Here is a 20,644-nt window from a genome sequence, read left to right as displayed (position 1 = left end):
AACTGTGTCCATACCAAATTTCAAACAAATAATCTAAATATTGGATTTTCTGTTAATTTTTTCGAAAAATAAAACAAAATTTAATTTGGCAAGTAGCAACTATGCGTTTCTTTTTTTGAACAGTATAGATGGACAGGCTCTCCAAGACATCCTATAAGACAGTTACCAGACGTGTGGGCAGGCCAGAGACTCACGTTAATGACGGTCAAGACGAGCACGAGGAGGCCCAGCACGGGATGCAGCGGCCAGTGGTTCTTGCCCTCCCCCGCTATAAGTGGGATCTGAAAACATGGAATCACGATTTTGCGTTCACACACTGCACTGGAACCCCCTTTAACATATCTGGGAAAATCAGGTCTTTAGAATGTGGGAGTCGTAAATGGAGGTACATTTACAGGGATTTCGCACAAATAAACGTGGTCTTAAATTAATTGGTCTAAAAAGGGGGGGCCTTAACTGTCTTGCCTTTTGCAGCTTCGTCCCGTTCATGTCATTTCTGTCTTGTGCTGCTTTGTCTTGGTTTGTACCGTCGCGTGAAAGAGATGCACGGTCCTGTCTTGTCTCGCCTTGTCCCGTCTCGTCGCATTATCTGTACTGAGAGTGACTCGTCCCGTTTTGTCCCATTCCTGTCATTTCCGTCTTCTCCTATCGTCTCGTCCCATCGTGTTTTTCCTGATCATGTCTAGTTCTGTCTTGTCCTATGCTACTTTGCCTTGCGTGTCCCGTTTCGTTCCATTGTGTCTTTCCTGATCATGTCTCATCCCAGCTTGCTTTTACATGAAATAAGACCATCTCTCCTCTTGGTCACATACCAAACATCAAAATACTGACTGCTTGCTGTGGTGAGTTGGAATTTTGTAATGAAATAATTTGTAAATAACAGATTTAACGAAATCAATTCATAAAAAATTCCATACTGTGACTAATTGGAACCTGGCAGTGAGGAGGGTATCACCGCAAGTTTGTACCTAAATCGGAACAAAACTAATTACTCATTCATTAGCGACTATTACGTGTTTGATCCAGTTATACACAGTGAGCCTTATATCAAAGGGAAGTGCAGAGTCTCAGGAACACAACGGAAACAAAATCAAGAGTACTGGTCAAGAAACGAAGACGCACGATGCAATTGTAAAAAGTGAATATCGTACGTATTAGTTTACTAAACCTCCACCTTAAGGTATTGCTAACGCGTAACGCAAGTGTGGCCACCTGCATAACGTAAGATAGGCCACCTGCATAACTTAAATGTGGCCACCTGCATAACCTGCTTGAGGAAGTCCTACCTGACAGTATCCTTTGCACTGCACGGCCATGATGAGGACAGCGATGACAGTCAACACCGCCGCCGTCACCAAGCATGCACGGTGAATCTGAAATGCAATCAATCAATCAATCAATCAACACATCAATCATCAATACAGCAATCAATACATTATTACATCAATACATCAGTCATCCAATCAATCTATGCGTTAATCGAAATATCATTCGAAACATCAATCAAAACATCAAGCAAGCAAGCAAGCAAGCAATGATTTAAACACCATGATATTTCGAATTTTGTGTCGTCAGCTGTTACTGGTGATTATGATAAAATGAAGTTAGAATTCCCCCATTATTCTTTTCAATGTCTTCGGCATCTTCAAAATGTCACAATTTGAGACACGTCCATCTGCCGCAATCCACGTTTTGTTGAATCGTAAAAACTTTAAAATGGGGAATGGTGTGGTGAGCGAGTGCTAGACATTGATACCGGGGGAGGGGGGGGGGGCGGTGGATACTGTTTCAAAGTGAAAGTACGGGTCTCACCTGGAACCAGATATTGACACCAAAGGGGTTTATTTTTGGAAACATCGCCTTTCCATACTTCGCGGTCGTGATCCCAATGCTCATCAGCATAACCCAGGATATTATCATCAGAGCTCCTGTTGCACAAACAGAAGTATACAATACACATTGGAGAAGAACAAAGGCATTAAAGCCAAATTGAAAGAAGCCAACCGAACAGCCAACCAAACAGCCAACCAAACAGCCAACCAAACAGCCAACCGACCAAACCCAGACAGAAGAACAAGAACTTAATTCGCCATGTAGCTTAACAGCCCTTGGTAAGTGTCCCAGTGTGGCTAGCATTCATACACACATACACTCCTTACAAATACAATTCACCGACAGATAAAAACAAAGCCAGAAAAGTCAAGTTCATCACAAAAATGCAGACAAGATAGAGAGACAGAAATTTAGGCTTACATACAGCAAACAGCATCCCAGCTCGAATCGACAGGCCGACGAGATCATTTGTGATCCAGAAAAACATGAACTGCTAGTATGTTAACAACAGCAATCATCAATACATCGTATAACGTAACGTCAGTTTTGAGGAATTAACAAACAAAATATTACATTGGTTCCTGCAATATCCGGAGGGGACGCCTCCAAAATACAGGACATTTCGCGCTGTCCCTTTGTGTATTAATTTCACCAGAGATTCCCACTCATGACATGGTAGGGACATTTCAAATTGCGTTTCCTTTCATCACAGGTACCCCCATGTATCTAAGCTGACTCATTTGAAGACAGAAGTGCACTGACCGTGTATCTGCACGAGGACGTTGGTGGGGGGTTCCTCCCCCGCTACGTTCTCCATGGCCTGCAGGTCTATCCGATGGTCAGACACTGGCGGCAACACGTCGAACGTGTGGGGAATCTTGATTCCTGCACATCCAGGCATTGGCAAGCGGTTAGATGCAAACTGGTACTTCAAAACGCTTGCAAACCAGTGTACGAATGGAGTATGAGGCCACAACCGTTTTAGCGGTTAATGAGACAAAAAAGGTACATTTCAGTAACCACCAAATGCCTTCAAACTTTCGGTGATTTGTGTTACCACACACACACACACACACACACACGCACTTACGCACGCACACACGCACACACGCACACACACACACACACACACACACCGTTTAAAGCTTCCCCAACGGCCACCATCAGGTAGTAATCATTGTTGAGATCAAAGATCAGCGGGTCACGTGGATAGCTCTTCTTCCGGTGGAAGGTGCAGTGCAGAAGACCGTCTTCAAGCTTGCCGCTCTGTTCCGATAGCGCCGCCTTTTTCTGACAGAATCACACGAACACATCATATGCTACGGTCAGAAAACAAGGCCTCATTTCTCGAAAATTAACTTTTAATTTGACTTACACTTCTTCTGCGCGGTTGCTCATTATTATTGTGTTCTCAAATCTGACTGAAAGAATGTTGGTGTAGAACCACGAAAGTCTAGACGGCTTTGTTTTCCCCACGAAAAGTATATACAGTATAATTATATATCTACTCTTCCTCTGCTGTGCCCTATTTAGCAACACCGATAGTGCAAGCTCAAGATTATTATATTTCATCACATTTTCTCCCTTTCGGTTTTAACACAACAGATGAATGAATAAAGCTAGAGAGAGAGAGAGAGAGAGAGAGAGAGAGAGAGAGAGAGAGAGAGAGAGAGAGAGAGAGAGAGAGAGAGAGAGAGAGAGAGAGAGAGAGAGAGAGAGAGAGAGAGAGAGAGAGAGAGAGAGAGAGAGAGAGATGATTTTACATTTAGTCAGGTTTTGACTAAATGTTTTAATATAGAGGCTCACATTACGCCCATTTTTAAGAAAGGCGATAGGAGTGCTTGTTCCAACTACCGTCCAATCTCTTTGCTGAGTTGTATTGGGAAGGTGCTCGAAAAATGTATACAAATCCGTGTGTTTGGTTATTTGCAAAATTATGATTTGATTACACACTGCCAATCTGGTTTTATTGCTGGTGATTCGACTGTTTATCAACTATTGAGTATATATGATGATTTTTGTGTTGCACTTGATAAAAACATTATGTCACAGGCAATATTTTTTGATGTATCAAAAGCTTTTGATAAAGTCTGGCATCGCGGTCTGCTCCACAAGCTTGAGGCGATAGGTATAAGAGGTCCCTTGCTTGTTTGGTTTGAACATTACTTGAGCGATCGCAGGCAAGCAGTAGTACTGAAAGGAACCAAATCAAGTTATGCTACCCCTTCTGCTGGTGTCCCCCAGGGTTCTGTCTTAGGACCTCTTTTATTTCTCATTTATATTAACGATATTGGTGTTGGTCTTGAATCAGTGTTGAAACTCTTTGCAGACGATACGAGTATGTATTTAAGTTTAGATAACGATGATGGATTTTGAATTCTGATTTGGATAAAATTCGCACATGGGCTTCTAAATGGAAAGTCACTTTTAATTGTCAAAAGACAGAATTGTTGGACATTTGTCGGCAACAACATTTTTTACTTCCACCATTGTATTTCGAAGATGCACACTTAGTTGATGTTGAAAATCACAAGCACCTTGGCGTCATTCTACAAGGTAATTGTAAATGGGATTCCCACATAAAAAGTCTAATTGCTAAATGTAGAAAGTCAATTGCGTGTTTTGGTTTATTCAAGCATCGTTTAAACAGAAAATCACTTGAAGTTATATATAAATCCTTTATGTTACCATTGTTTGATTACGCGGACGTTATTTGGGATAACTGTACACAGTGTTTGGCAGACGAGTTGGAGACATTGCATCTCGATGCAATCCGAATCATTGTAGGTGCAGTACGTGGCACAAGCCACCAAAAACTGTATAACGAATCGGGTTTTGTGCCCCTGAAAGAAAGGCGACGTCGTCATAAACTTTTGCTGTATTATAAAATTGTAAATCGTTTTACCCCAGAATATTTATATTCCAAACTGCCGGTCCTGGTTTCCGATGTAAATCCTTACCACAGACGACGCCCTCTTGAACGTAAGGTTCCATTGTGCAGAAGTGAGTTATATAAATCTTCATTTTTACCTTCAACGACAGCTTTGTGGAATAATCTTCCAGAAAATATACAACAAACGCAGTCAGTTGGTGAATTTAAAAGGTATTTGACCGATGGAGATGTTGTTGTTCCACAGTATTATTATTTAGGTAACCACCAGGCACAGGTACTTCACACCAGGTTGAGATTAAACATGAGCGATTTGCAACAAGACTTAGTTAACCGACACCTCTCTGATAATTTAGAATGTACGTGTGGAGCATGCCCGGAAGATTCTGAACATTTCTTGTTACACTGTCCAAAATTTAAAGAACATAGAACCATTTTATTCAATAGTCTGCCAACACACGTTCTAGACTGCAAAACACTCTTGTTTGGAAATACTGATTTAACTATATCTTTGAACACGAAAATATTCTCTGTTGTACAAGACTAATCGCTTCGGCTGATATTATATTAATTGTGCAATTGATGTAGTCAGGCATTCTCTCTCTCCCCCTCTCTCTCTCTCTCTCTCTCTCTCTCTCTCTCTCTCTCTCTCTCTCTCTCTCTCTCCCTCTCTCTCTCTCTCTCTCTCTCTCTCTCTCTCTCTCTCTCTCTCTCTCTCTCTCTTCATCTTATTTGTATAAAATATAATTAAAGATTATCAAGATAAGTGTTGAAGCTATCACTTGTTCGCCATGTTTTGCTATCGGAATGTGTATTGATTATCATTTCAAGAACGTGTCCATAAGCAATCTGCTTGTTAACGTTCTTAATGTTGTTATTGTTTGAAACGTGTGGATGAGAAATTGAATAAAACACGCTTAAACCAATATAGAGGGGGAATCGAGACGAGGGTCGTGGTGTATGTGTGTCTGTGTGTGTGTGTGTGTGCGTGTGTGTGTGTGTGTGTGTAGAGCGATTCAGAGTAAACTACTGGACCGATCTTTATGAAATTTTACATGAGAGTTCCTGGGTATGATATCCCCGAACGGTTTTTTTTTCTTTCATTTTTTCGATAAATGTCTTTGATGACGTCATATCCGGCTTTTTGTAAAAGTTGAGGCGGCACTGTCACACCCTCATTTTTCAATCAAATTGATTGAAATTTTGGCCAAGCAATCTTCGACGAAGGCCGGACTTCGGTATTGCATTTCAGCTTGGTGGCTTAAAAATTAATTAATGACTTTGGTCATTAAAAATCTGAAAATTGTAAAAAAAATAATTGTTTTTAAAACGATCCAAATTTACGTTCATCTTATTCTTCATCATTTTCTGATTCCAAAAACATATAAATATGTTATATTTGGATTAAAAACAAGCTCTGAAAATTAAAAAAATTAAAAATTATGATCAAAATTAAATGTTCGAAATCAATTTAAAAACACTTTCATCTTATTCCTTGTCGGTTCCTGATTCCAAAAACATATAGATATGATATGTTTGGATTAAAAACACGCTCAGAAAGTTAAAACGAAGAGAGGTACAGTAAAGCGTGCTATGAAGCACAGCGCAACCGCTACCGCGCCAAACAGGCTCGTCACTTTCACTGCCTTTTGCACTAGCGGCGGACTACGTTCAATTTCATTCTGTGAGTTCCACAGCTTGACTAAATGTAGTAATTTCGCCTTACGCGACTTGTTTGTTGCTGTGTTACATTCATTATAGAAATAGGAAAGGTTTGAACTATTGGCATTCATGAACAAAAAGTTGAAGGCAAAAAGTACATTTTTTCCCATACATACATAGAATACAAACGTGATATGCGACAGACATAAGCTTACATTGTCCAGGTACTTATTATCCATGCCATCGTTGTAGGACTGTTGAACTTTGACCTCCCCATCATGCATAATGCATTCTGTGACACTGTCATCTCCCTGAAAACAAAGGAGCGAATGAAACTGAAAAACCATGTTTGCATATGAAAAGAGACAGAATCATCTTGGGCACAAATCATCGAAAACGAAGTATAGAGTATTGCCGACCTATAAATCGGACAATTTAGCCTTAAAGAGAGGCTCAGAAGGGGAAACGAGACAAAAAAAGGGAAGCACTAGGAGTGTGGTGTGGTGGGGGTGCTTACTTCCAATACGCGTCAAAGCCGTGAAGCAACGAGAGCAGCTCCGTGTGCTTGTAAAACTACAATATCAAGATCATATATTTCGCAAATGACGAAATAGGAAAGAAAGCAAAGAGAAAGAATGATTTATGATACCATCTCCTGATCTTTGGAGAATCCCACAGCCACCCAGTGCTCGTTGCTGTCAGGCACGCGGTACGTCATGGACATCACGATGACGTCACCATCGTCGTCCCAGCTGACGATGAACGTGCACTTGCCGGCCTCGCAGTCATGGAAACACGCCTTGCTCTTGCCGCACTCTGTGTCCGATGCCAAATGGCCGGGGAACTGCAAAGCAGAGATATATACAATGCTGACTACAGACAAACTCAGGACTTCACTCATGTTGTCCCATCTCACAGTGAATGAGCAGTTGCCTCCTCGTTGTCTTTAAAACACGCACGCACGCACATAAGCACCCTCCTCCCCCCCCCCACACACCGAGGGGAAACAATTTCGACAAACCAAAGTTTCTGTATATTGTGTACATTTACATACGCACAGGCACACGCAAGCACACACACACACACACACACACACACACACGTACACACGCACACACACACACACACACCACGTACACACGTACACACACACACACACACACACACACACACGTACACACACACGTACACACACGTACACACACACACACACACACACACACACACACACACACACACACACACACACACACACATTCGACAAACCTGTGTTTCTGTATATTGTATACACTTAACTAAAACTAAAAAGCAACAAAACAAAACTACCAGAACGGCTGCACTAGGGTGACATTCTTCCGAAATCATGCTGGCACCTCCCCAAAATCACATGTATGTGTTTACAACCGAAGTTGGCTGTTGGTCTTGGAAAGATTTGGCATGTGTGAATATCATTGAATGAAATGAGCAGAGTTCACTCGTTGACCACAATCATCATTTTTCTTTTTGTACGTGTTGGGGACACCTTAAGCATATTTCTTTTTGTATGTGCTACAACGTGGGTTGAACGTTGCATTACACTATTTTTCGAGCTCACTTTTATTTCAAAATTCCATCGATAAGAAAACATTCAAAATAATTAAAACAAAACAAGGAGCGTCATAACAAAAACTCAGGCAGAAAATAAAACACAAACAACAACAACAACAACAACAACACCGCCACCAACACCACGACCACAACCAACAACAATAACAACAACAACAACGACAACAACGATAACATATAAAACAAGCCAAGAGAAAACAAACAAAAAAACAAACAAGCCCACCCCACACTTAGCCAGGAAGTGATTAACAATGAAATGAAACACCAACATACTGAACAAGACTTCAAGAAAAGCAATGAGCAAAGAAACAGCAGTCACGCTCAGCCAGCCTGTCACCTGATTAGTTTTCCCTGGCGCAATGGTTGTTGTGGCAGTGGGTAGCAGCACGCTCCCGGGATCGTTTGTAGTCGTGCTGTTACTTGTACCTCCCGACTGTGGCAGGTCTGGTGACGTTTCCACGTATACCAGGGGTTCTGCTGACAATATTCCAGTCCAGAATATCACCCGTTCTTTCACTATTGTGGCCCTGGCAAAAGATTGAACGAACACCGAAAAGCATTTAGCTAGGTGACTTATTTATCTCTCCCGAGACCGAACTGAACTGAACTTTTTTTTACAAGGATGAAGATTTACACGATTTTTTACAATCTGTCCTTGGGAGAAACACACACACACACACACACACACACACACACACACACACACACACACACACACACACACTTGGGACACACACACACACACACACAAACACACACACACACAAATACACCCCCCACACACACACACACACACACACACACACACACACACACACACACACACCAACACTGTCAACTCAAACAAAAAGAAAAACACTAAAGAAGTACAATTTAAAGTACAAACACCAATATACACACGTTACAGATGATGGGGATCGGGAAAATCGAAATCATTCAAATTTGAGGTGATTAATTATTAACAGACAATTTATAACTTCAAAAAAAGCTTTCATTTCATTTCATTTTAAAACTGTCTTCAATCGTTTGAAATATGATGGCAGTGAGTTCCAAATTGCTGCAGCCGAAAAGGCAAAACTGGTCTTATAAAGGTAAATTCGTGGAATTGGTGGGATGAAGTTCGCAGATCCGTAACTGTCGGTAGCTCTCTTAAAAAATGAGAGTTTTTCTATCAACGAATTGCTTTAACATCGAAAGTAAAAACAAGTCGCGTAAGGCGAAAATACAACATTTAGTCAAGTAGCTGTCGAACTCACAGAATGAAACTGAACGCAATGCCATTTTTCAGCAAGACCGTATACTCGTAGCATCGTCAGTCCACCGCTCATGGCAAAGGCAGTGAAATTGACAAGATTCACACTGTTGCGCTAAGAAGGATAGCACGCTTTTCTGTACCTCTCTTTGTTTTAACTTTCTGAGCGTGTTTTTAATCCAAACATATCATATCTATATGTTTTTGGAATCAGGAACCGACAAGGAATAAGATGAAAGTGTTTTTAAATTGATTTCGACAATTTAATTTTGATAATAATTTTTATATATTTAATTTTCAGAGCTTGTTTTTAATCCGAATATAACATATTTATATGTTTTTGGAATCAGCAAATGATGGAGAATAAGATGAACGTAAATTTGGATCGTTTAATAAATTGTTATTTTTTTTTACAATTTTCAGATTTTTAATGACCAAAGTCATTAATTAATTTTTAAGCCACCAAGCTGAAATGCAATACCGAAGTCCGGCCTTCGTCGAAGATTACTTGACCAAAATTTCAACCAATTTGGTTGAAAAATGAGGGCGTGACAGTGCCGCCTCAACTTTCACGAAAAGCCGGATATGACGTCATCAAAGACATTTATCAAAAAAATGAAAAAAACGTTCGGGGATTTCATACCCAGGAACTCTCATGTCAAATTTCATAAAGATCGGTCCAGTAGTTTAGTCTGAATCGCTCTACACACACACACAGACACACACACGCACATACACCACGACCCTCGTTTCGATTCCCCCTCGATGTTAAAACATTTAGTCAAAACTTGACTAAATGTAAAAAACACATTCTTGGGGTTTATTTTATTTTATTTTTTTACAAATATGCTGTAAGTGTGCCTGCCACTTGTGTTCACAATAAAATAATTACCTATAACACACGGCGTTCCTGAACTTGTTCAATTAGTGTTGCACCAAGAAAAAGCTTTTGAGCGGAGTAAGCTGGTGTTTTTGTCGTGTCGCACTGACCATGCTTTTTGTTTTCACTGGATGTATAATCATAGCATTGGAACTACACCAGCTTTTCACGTCGTTTAAAACAGTTTGAACCGATTTTCCACTTCAGTGGAGAGAAGCATTGTCAGCAAAAAAATCACTCCTGACGCTATTTGTAATGGCAAATCATTAATATACAAACAATGAGAGAACAAGAGAGGCCCCAGTACTGACCCCTGAGGCACTCCGCATTTCACAACTTGACATTTTACAGTTTAAAGAAATAAACTGAGTCCTGTCCGTTAAATGTGATTCCAAAAGGGTACACACTGAACAATTGCTCACGTACAGCTGTAATTTCTGTAATAAAATGGAGTGGTCAACGAGGTCAAATGCTTTCTTTAAAATCAAGGAAAACAGCACCGCTGATTTTAAAATGATTTATTACAGACACTCAGGTGTTGCATAGTGTGGTAACGTCGCTGTGACAAGAATAATTTGACCGAAAACCTGCTTGAAACTCTATGTATTCGAGCAAATGCTTGTGAATATGTTTCACTAATGGTTTTGATAAAATAGGCAATACAGAAATAGGTCTGAAAACTGATTCCAGGCGAGCCAGCCAAACCAGGCAGCCATCATATCAAGCAAGGAACCAAATATCAACAGCAGATACTGAATAATAGTTCGAAAACTTAAACGAGCATATACCAGAGACAAGTCATGCCAAATTTAAAGCTTCCGGATAAACTTCCATCTTGATAAAAGTCATTTCCGCTTCAGTCAGATTTGTCAGCTCGTTCCTCTGAGAAGAGGAGTCCTATTTCAGTATAACTATTTGAACAGGAACACTGAGTTACAAGCAAGACAAAACACGACGCTGAAGACTGACACCACAGCGGGGGACGAGCAAGAGAAAAACCAGCCTAACAAACAAATACCCGTATTACTAGACCAGAGAGAGAAAATTAAATGCATTATGTGAGATCACTACTCACTTAAAGTTGATCAAAGTGCCTTCAAACATGTCGCCGGGAGCCGTCCACTGGAAGGTCACATTGGGCTTCAGCGCTGACCCAGTGTGGGTGATGGACAGAGCCTGATGGACAGAGAGACAGACAGACAAACAAATAAGTTAATGTTTTGTGTCGGTAAGCTTTCACACAATTTCTGTGATATATTGTGATGAGAGTGATAACGGTGATGATGATGATGATGATGATGATGATGATGATGATGATGATGATGATGATGATGATGATGATGATGATGATGGACATGGGACAAGTAAAAACAAGACTCCCGGAATCTCCCCCCTATCTACTCACATTGCATACGACTTTTGCCTGGTTGTTCAAGGGTACCATTGTGCCGACAGCAAAGTCGCTGGAGTAAGCTGTCACCATGAAGCCTTTGAAGTCATCGCCACTGATTGTCACTGAAACACACAAACATCTATTATAGAGTTCACTATCTTGTTAGCGACGTTCTTATTGATATAGATAAGCAGATATTTAACTGACGTAGTTTGTTCTCCCTTAATTTGAGACTGTTTTTGTAATGTTCTCAATTCTAGTTGCGGATATCAGTGTTTAGTTTAGTTTTGACATTATAACCTGTTTTTGATTTAACATTTTGGCATGGCATGTTCCACTGAAGTCCTCAAAGTCAGCACAAAGGCCCCGTTGCCGTACAATTTTATCATTCTACTTCTGGCACCAGTAGGCCACCTAAAGAAGGGCCGACTGTCTATCAAGAAAGATGTCTTTTCCCTGCGTTGACAAGCACAAATGTGCCAAGGCTTTACACGCGATAAGAAAATCCTTTCACTTACTCGCTTTCCAAATGTAACAGCACGACTGTTTTCTGTGCAAAAGCGTTTGTTGTTGTTGTTGATTTTTGCTTGTTTGTTTCGTTTGTATGTTTTGGATTTGCTGGGCTAATTTTGTGACTGATACGACCTATTTGGCAAAGAGAGCAGTCAGGCTGTCCTTTTTGTGTATGTGTTCAAGTGGAACAGATATGTGGTGACGAGATGACTTGCACGAAATATACGGTCCTTTAAAACGTAGGTTTACCTGTAACGGTGCCGGACGGCAAGACCTCGACAGACGACACGTTCACGACGTATGGAGATGGAACCTGCTGGGCGATCGGTCCATGTATGGGCAGCATGGTTACGCACGCGGACGATGGCGCTCCACTGCTGTACGCATGCGCAACATGGCCGCAATGAGACAGGAGACCAATCAAAACCGTCAACGTGCCAGCTAGGGTTTTGCTGGAGCTAGGCATAGCGTCTTCTGGTGTAGTTGCAAACTATCAAATCTGCACAAAAAGAGAACATAAACTTAGCCAAAAAGTTATTGCTACAAATTTCGCACCCCAATTAAAGGATTATTTCCCGTGTCATTTCATTCAAACTTTGTATGCCGTATAAGGTCGTCCACTTGACTATCTGGATCACCTTTTGCATCAAAGATGTCTTTTACAGGGGTCACGTGACCGCCGCTCAAAGAAGGGTACCCTCGAAATCGACCGGCCAAAAACTGAAGGGACTAATTAAAAATGCTGACAACTTTTACAAACGAGAACAAAGTCAAATCCATATATACCCAGAACATGTTGTTTTGATCAGCCAGTTTGCGTATTTCCTGTGCTATGCTATTCCTACTGGTGCAGCTGTCGATCGCATGAGAGGTCAAAAACGGGAGGTTTTGCGTCAATGTTGAGGGGTATCATAACAAAAAAGCATTGTCTTTCAGCAATGAATTGGTGGATTGCTTTGAAACTTTGCGAACATTATGCCAACACACAAGACGTACTTCGAGTAACATTTTGGATTTTTACAGGTATTGGTTCAGTTGTTATGCAATGATCCGGAACAAGTTATAAAACCCGTCCTGGGATTATCTGATAATCAAAGGGAAGTAGCCTAAGCGCTCTAAATTTATACGGCATGTGAAATGGAGTAAGAGAGAGTTATCCGGAACCAGTCTCCTGGCACCTGAGAGAATAAAAAGCATTTAAATGAATAAGCGACTTTTATCCTTTTCGGAAAGTTAATTTCGATGCTTGTTATTCTCTCAGGTGCCAGGAGACTGGTTTTGGATAACTCTCACTTACTCCCTTACACATGTCGTATGCATTTAGAGCGCTCACTTTCCCTTTGTTCAGTATCAGATATCTAAACAGCGATCTGTCTCATTTGTTTAAGATTCAGTACTAGGATTGTTCTCTTGCGTCTACAAAAATGCATGACTACACACAGAGACACACAGAGACACGCTGACACAGACACTGAAACACCTACACACAGACACAGACACACACACAGACACAGACAGACAGACACACACACACACACACGCACGAAACACACACACATACACACACACACACACACACACACACTGGCACAAACGCACGCACGCACACACACACACACACACACACACACACACACACACACACACACACACACACACAAACACACGAACCGTTAGCATGCAATCTATCTGTTTCGGTGACAACCCATGAATCGCGTAATATACATATTGATATATTTATTTGTTTTTTTCAAGACAATTAAGAAAGGAGCAATCGAAATCCAGCTGACACACAAACTATCTCAATACTATATTTAAAAATGCAGCGTCCTGTGTTTCAGTAAAGATCCATTTTGAGCCGAGGAGAGCACAGCAGAGAACCAGGAAGTCAGTGTCAGTGGCGCTGGAGGTGCAAAGTATTGACAGATGATGTGTGCCGCAGTCTGGCCCTCGTCGCTCCAGGGGGATGAACACAAATCTTGACAGCAAACTTACACACATGTATTGGCAAGGCAAGGGAGAGGAGTAGTCACGGCAATTAAAAAAAATGTGTCTTGATATAAAATGATGGTGCACAAATGTGTACACCTTTAGTTATTAATTAATCTTTAAGCTTCCAAGCTGAAATGCAATTCCATAGTCCGGACAAGTGCACAGGTTATTTGATCAAATTGATTACATACAACACACACTTTTACACCCACAACACATACTGTCACACACGCACTGCTACACACACACACACAATGTTAGGAAACGCTACCGTTGCTGAGCTTTGGTTCAGTTTTGTGTGTTGCATGTAGTTGACTTATTTGTACTTTGTGGGAAAGTACCGATATTATATTTTGTAAACACAATATTTATGCTTGGACGAGAATGCAGGTGAACTTTCTAGTCCTGTCAAAACAAGTTGTTTACCATGCTGTTTTTGTCGTGAGTTCGTGGCGTTCGTTCGGATTAAGTGCGTCGGCGCTTTTTGATGTACGTCATAAGAGAATGTCGCTAGTTTAGTCCATGCACGGCTCGTATAATGTAGTTGTATCGTGTTCGGTCTGGAATATTCTCGAGATTGAGTATTTACTATATATGCCAGCGCGATTTGAATGTTAAAAAAGCTTCTATTTGAGTTTTGCTACGATGTGCAGTTGTATGTATTGAATGCTGAATAAATCCTCGAACTCAATTTGACGAGTTGTTTTCTGCTGCTGCGAAGACGGGCGACGTAGAATAAAAGAACACAACTATACGACGTTTGAGAACTTGTGGCAATCTCAAGTGTCGTGTAACAATTGGGGGCCAAGCCAAGGATCTACGTTTAACGCCAAGGGTTTTCCAGCAACAAAGACAGTCAAGACAGTCACAGGAGGTAGCCATCAATCGGGTGTATCCTGAGGGATCAGTATTGAGACTACGGAACCGTGGATTCGGTGTGACTGGTGAAGAGTTTGGTAATCGCCGCAGCTCGGTACGGTGAGCGACGCCGGAGTGTATCGGGATTACAGAGGTTAGCTGCCGTTTGGACGAGACGGACTTCGTCGCGGAGCTAGTGCATTAATACTACGAAATACGACTGGGGTACGTCGTGTACGTATCGTGAGCAGAGTGCGCCGTCACGTTAGACGAGGAGGGTGGCAGCCTGCGTCTACGAAGGTGACCAGCGACGAGAGAAGCATCGGAGGTGCAGTAGAGACTGTGTTCTTTTAGAAGACTACATTCGTCTACGTTCGTGGCTGTGAAAGAATACAGACGAACGCACCGGAAAAGACCAGAATGGCTGAGTTCTGGGCAAAAGGAGTTGAACTGGGACTGAAAGGCAAGCAGCTGACGGAGTTCGTCGAGTCCCAGACACGACTGCTGGCGCAGCGTGAAGAAAGACAAGCGCAGCGTGAGCGTGAAGAAAGACAAGCGCAGCGTGAGCGTGAAGAAAAACAAGCGCAGCGTGAAGAAAAGGAAAGACAAGCGCAGCGTGAAGAAAGACAAGCGCAGCGTGAAGATAAAGAAAGACAAGCGCAGCGTGAAGAAAGAGAAAGAGAAGCACAGCGTGAAGAAAGGCAAATTGAGCTGAAACGCTTAGAGCTCCAGATAGAAATGGAGACGAAACGCTTAGAGCTTCAGACAGAAATGGTGCGTGTTCAAAGTGAGCACGAGGCACCACGCCAAAGAGATAACCAGCAGCAAATGTTACACAGGGCACCGAAACTTCCAGCATTCGCTGACGGGAAGGACCAGATCGACTGCTACCTTGCAAGATTCGAGAGGTTCGCTGAGAGTGCTAGATGGCAGCGCGACGACTGGGCGATTCAACTTAGCGCACATCTGACTGGGGCAGCACTTGAGGTCTACACTAGACTCTCAAACGATGACGCCAGAGACTATGATGTACTGAAGGAAGCTCTGTTGCGTTGCTACAACTTCACTGAAAGGGGCTACCGTCAACGCTTCCGCGAATGCCAGCCATTGTCTGGAGAGACACCGAGCCAGTTTGTGGAGCGCCTGTCGTCATACCTGCAGAAGTGGGTGGAGTTATCAGGTGAAGAGCAGTCATACGAGAGTCTGCGGGACTTGATCGTGAAGGAGCAGTTCCTTAATGCCTGCCCGAAGGACCTGGCGACCCGCTTGGAAGAGCAAAAACTGCGGGGTTTGAAGGACATTACTGATGCTGCTGAGCGTTATCTCATTGCTCATGGAAGGACCCTGGGGACGTCAAAGTCATCGAAACCTTTCCAGAAGAGCGGGAACCAGGGAAACCAACCTGCCAAGGGACAAACTGAGTCCGCACCATCATCCAATGAAGGGCAGAACATAACGTGTTTCCTTTGCAATGCCAAGGGCCACCGAGTCGCCAACTGTCCCCAAAAGAAAAATAACGGACATGTCAATGACAAAGCGCAAGAACATCGACGGAGATATTACGACAACAAGAGGCAAACGAGTGGCTCGAACCAACAAGTATGTGCGAGCAGCGTCATACTCCCAAGGGCTGCCGAGCAAGTGGATACACCATCGGACGTGGAAGAATGTATTTCTGATGGCCAGCTTCTACTCGCCAATGGCAAGTCAATCTCTGTCGTCGCCAGCGCAGCTGTGTCAGTGTCGAACATGCCCGTGTCGAAGGGATTTGTTGAGAAGCAGGAAGTGACTGTTCTCAGAGATTCGGGATGCAATGGGGTCATCGTCAAAGAGGATCTGGTGCCAACAGAGAAGTTCACTGGTGACTTCAAGTGGACGCTCATGGCTGACAGCAAATGCGTGAAGGCACCAGTGGTAAAAATCCAGATCGATACTCCATACTTCACCGGAGAAGTTGAGGCCGTCTGCCTGAAGAAGCCCTTGTACGATCTACTAATTGGGAACATTGGGGGTGCGAGACGTCCTGATGACCCTGATGTCGAATGGAGAATGGGCGCAGCTCAGCCTGCTGTTGAGGAGGAAGACCCACTGCCATTCGCGAATGAAGATATCAGCGAACTGTTACGAGATGACAGAGCAACTGTGCATCGCCGCGACCAGCCGCAGGTTGTAAGCGCTGTGACGACCAGAGCCCAGGCGAAGAAGGACAAAACAACTACGCCACTCAGGGTCACCAACAGTTCTGCAACTGCTGTCGTGGACAGGGATCGGCTGATTCAGCTACAGGAAGCTGATTCGACCTTAACAAAGTACAGGAGTCGTCCTGTCAAGGAGATGACTAAGGGCGAAGGCACTGTGCAATTTGAAGTGAAGGCCAAGATTCTGTACAGAGTGTTCCAGCACGCGAGAGTCAACGGTGGGAAGCCATTACGTCAAGTTCTGGTGCCTCAACCACTTAGGCGCCAGGTGATGGAGGTGGCCCACGACTCTATTATGGGAGGTCACCTGGGTGTCAAGAAGACATCAGACAGAATCCAGGCTGCGTTTTACTGGCCAGGACTGCATGCAGATGTGACTCGATTCTGCCGATCGTGCGATATTTGCCAGAAAACCATACCTCGAGGAAGGGTCCCGAAAGTGCCGTTGCAGAAGATGCCTTTGATCGACCGACCTTTCAAGAGGGTGGCCATTGACCTCATCGGCGAGATAAAACCGCCAAGTGAAGCGGGTCATCGTTGGGTACTGACCCTGGTAGACTATGCAACCAGGTACCCAGAAGCCGTGCCTCTGAAGAAAATTGACACCGAGACTGTTGCCGAGGCACTTGTGGACATTTTCAGCAGAATTGGGGTTCCTGAAGAGATCCTCACAGACCTGGGGACACAGTTTGTCTCTGAATGCATGGAAGAGGTCAACAGGCTGCTGAGCATTCGTCACTTGACTACGACACCCTATCACCCGATGTGCAATGGGCTGGTCGAAAAATTCAATGCGACGCTGAAGTCCACGCTGAAGAAACTATGCAGTGAGCAGCCAAGGCAGTGGCATCGCTACATCAATGCCTTGCTGTTTGCATACAGGGAGGTGCCACAAGAGTCCACTGGATTCTCCCCGTTCGAGCTGATGTACGGGCGGACCGTGAGAGGCCCGATGCAGATACTAAAGGAATTGTGGACGAAAGATGTGGACACACCTGAAGTGAAGAACAGTTACCAGTACGTGTTCGAGTTGCGAGAGAAACTGGAGGAGACTCTCGAGATTGCGAGAGAAAACTTGAGAAAGTCTCAGGATAGCGGAAAGCACTACTACGACCGCAAAGCCGTAAACAGGAAGTTTACACCAGGTAACAAAGTGCTGATACTGCTTCCCACTGATCACAACAAACTACTGATGCAGTGGAAAGGCCCATACGAGGTTGAGGCCGTGGTAGGGATCAAAGACTACAAGGTGAATGTCGGCAAGAAGTCCAAGATCTACCACGCTAACCTCCTGAAACTGTATGTGGAGAGACCTCCGGAAGCAGTACAGGTCGCAGCAAGTGTGGAAGAACCAGCCGAACTAGACGAGTTCGACGGCGAGGAACTACTGGAGTTGGGAGACCTCCACAAGAAAGAGGGAGTGGATGACGTCAAGCTAGGACCTGACCTGACAGAAGATCAGCAGAAGGAGCTGCATGATTTTATGGGCGACTTCACCCATAGGTTCTCTGATGTTCCAGGCTCTACGTCCTTGGTCGAACATGAAGTCCACCTCACATCTGACGTTCCTGTTCGGTCAAAACCATACCCTATCCCGTTTCAGGCTCGGGAATCCTTGAAGAAGGACATCGACAGCATGTTGAAGATGGGGGTCATCCGTGAGTCATCATCCCCTTACTCATCTCCCGTTGTTGTTGTCAAGAAGAAAGACGGTACAAACAGGGTATGCATTGACTTCAGGAAAGTGAATAAGATCACCGTGTTTGACCCTGAACCAATGCCGACGGCGGCTGATCTGTTCCGACGGTTGACTGGCAGTAAGATCTTCTCAAAGATCGATCTCAGCAAGGGATATTGGCAGATTCCTGTGCGCGAAGAGGACATACCAAAGACCGCCTTTGCAACTCCAGACGGAACGTATGAGTGCCTGCGGATGCCTTTTGGCATGGTGAACAGTGGTGCTACCCTTACGAGGGGAATGCGAAAAATGCTCAAAGGAATGAAGAATGTTGTGTACTACTGGGATGATCTGCTAGTCCACACGGAGACCTTTGCGGAGCATCTGGAGACTTTGAGGGAACTGTTTTCCCGCCTGACAAAAGCCAATCTGACCGTGAGACCCAGCAAGTGCATTTTGGGGACCGACAACGTTGACTTCATAGGTCATTCACTGAAGGAAGGTCAAAAGGGGCTTTTGTTGGAAAACGTCACCAAGATCCTCAATGCGCCACGTCCTGAAACCAAGAAGCAGGTGCGATCCTTCCTTGGATTGGCTGGGTACTACAGAGAGTTCATTCCAAACTTCGCCGCCATAACGGCGCCTTTGTCGGACATGACCCGAAAAGGATGCCCCAACCGAATACTCTGGGGACCAGCTCAGGAGAAGGCATACCAGACCGTGCGCGACCTGATGTCACGAGACCCGGTGCTACGCCTTCCTGATACTGCCAAAGAGTTCATCTTGCGTACAGACGCATCGGACGAAGGGATCGGCGCCATGCTGATGCAAGAGCATGGAGGTAAACCGTTTCCGGTCAGCTATGCCAGCAAGAAGCTGTCAGGAGCCGAGAAGAACTACTCGACCATGGAGAAAGAGTGTTTAGCCATCGTGTGGGGAATCAAGAAATTTGAACTCTACCTCCAAGGGGTGAAATTCGTGCTTCAGACTGATCACAAACCCCTCACCTACCTGAACTCTGCGAAGTTTGTGAATAATCGTATCATGAGGTGGGTGATGTACTTGCAGAACTTTGATATGCGAGTGGAATCGATCAAAGGTTCAGACAATGTTGGAGCAGATTTTCTCAGCCGAGTATGTGAGTAAAACTGTGTTCATTCTCCAACAGACTAATGTACATACCTGGATTTCAATCTGTTATGTATACATAATATGTGTACAAGTAGCGTTTCAATGATTGAAAGAAATTAGGTAAATTTCTTCTGGTGTTGGGGGTAATGTTAGGAAACGCTACCGTTGCTGAGCTTTGGTTCAGTTTTGTGTGTTGCATGTAGTTGACTTATTTGTACTTTGTGGGAAAGTACCGATATTATATTTTGTAAACACAATATTTATGCTTGGACGAGAATGCAGGTGAACTTTCTAGTCCTGTCAAAACAAGTTGTTTACCATGCTGTTTTTGTCGTGAGTTCGTGGCGTTCGTTCGGATTAAGTGCGTCGGCGCTTTTTGATGTACGTCATAAGAGAATGTCGCTAGTTTAGTCCATGCACGGCTCGTATAATGTAGTTGTATCGTGTTCGGTCTGGAATATTCTCGAGATTGAGTATTTACTATATATGCCAGCGCGATTTGAATGTTAAAAAAGCTTCTATTTGAGTTTTGCTACGATGTGCAGTTGTATGTATTGAATGCTGAATAAATCCTCGAACTCAATTTGACGAGTTGTTTTCTGCTGCTGCGAAGACGGGCGACGTAGAATAAAAGAACACAACTATACGACGTTTGAGAACTTGTGGCAATCTCAAGTGTCGTGTAACACACACACCCACACACAGATACAAACACACACACACACACACACACACACACACACACACACACATACAAAC

The 20,644-nt window shown here is 43.5% G+C and overlaps 1 protein-coding gene across 1 annotated transcript in view; it reads right to left on the bottom strand.

Moving 5' to 3' along the window:
- LOC138966260 (putative ferric-chelate reductase 1) overlaps positions 1-20,644 on the bottom strand; it is a 49,466-nt gene that overhangs the window by 26,919 nt on the left and 1,903 nt on the right. The window contains exons 2-12 of the mRNA XM_070338405.1: positions 12,278-12,527; positions 11,528-11,637; positions 11,198-11,298; positions 8,328-8,517; positions 7,035-7,229; positions 6,601-6,696; positions 2,970-3,123; positions 2,596-2,718; positions 1,813-1,928; positions 1,287-1,373; positions 195-281 (exon numbers count right to left, since the gene is read on the bottom strand). Coding sequence (XP_070194506.1) covers positions 195-281; positions 1,287-1,373; positions 1,813-1,928; positions 2,596-2,718; positions 2,970-3,123; positions 6,601-6,696; positions 7,035-7,229; positions 8,328-8,517; positions 11,198-11,298; positions 11,528-11,637; positions 12,278-12,494 — 1,476 coding nt within the window. The 5' untranslated portion in view covers positions 12,495-12,527. The remainder of the gene's footprint in view (positions 1-194; positions 282-1,286; positions 1,374-1,812; positions 1,929-2,595; positions 2,719-2,969; positions 3,124-6,600; positions 6,697-7,034; positions 7,230-8,327; positions 8,518-11,197; positions 11,299-11,527; positions 11,638-12,277; positions 12,528-20,644) is intronic.

The sequence above is a fragment of the Littorina saxatilis genome, linkage group LG5, assembly GCF_037325665.1.
Source record: "Littorina saxatilis isolate snail1 linkage group LG5, US_GU_Lsax_2.0, whole genome shotgun sequence".
Lineage (NCBI taxonomy): Eukaryota > Metazoa > Mollusca > Gastropoda > Littorinimorpha > Littorinidae > Littorina > Littorina saxatilis.
The sequence above is the reverse complement of the archived record's forward strand: the minus strand, read 5'-3'. Positions and strand labels throughout refer to the sequence as shown.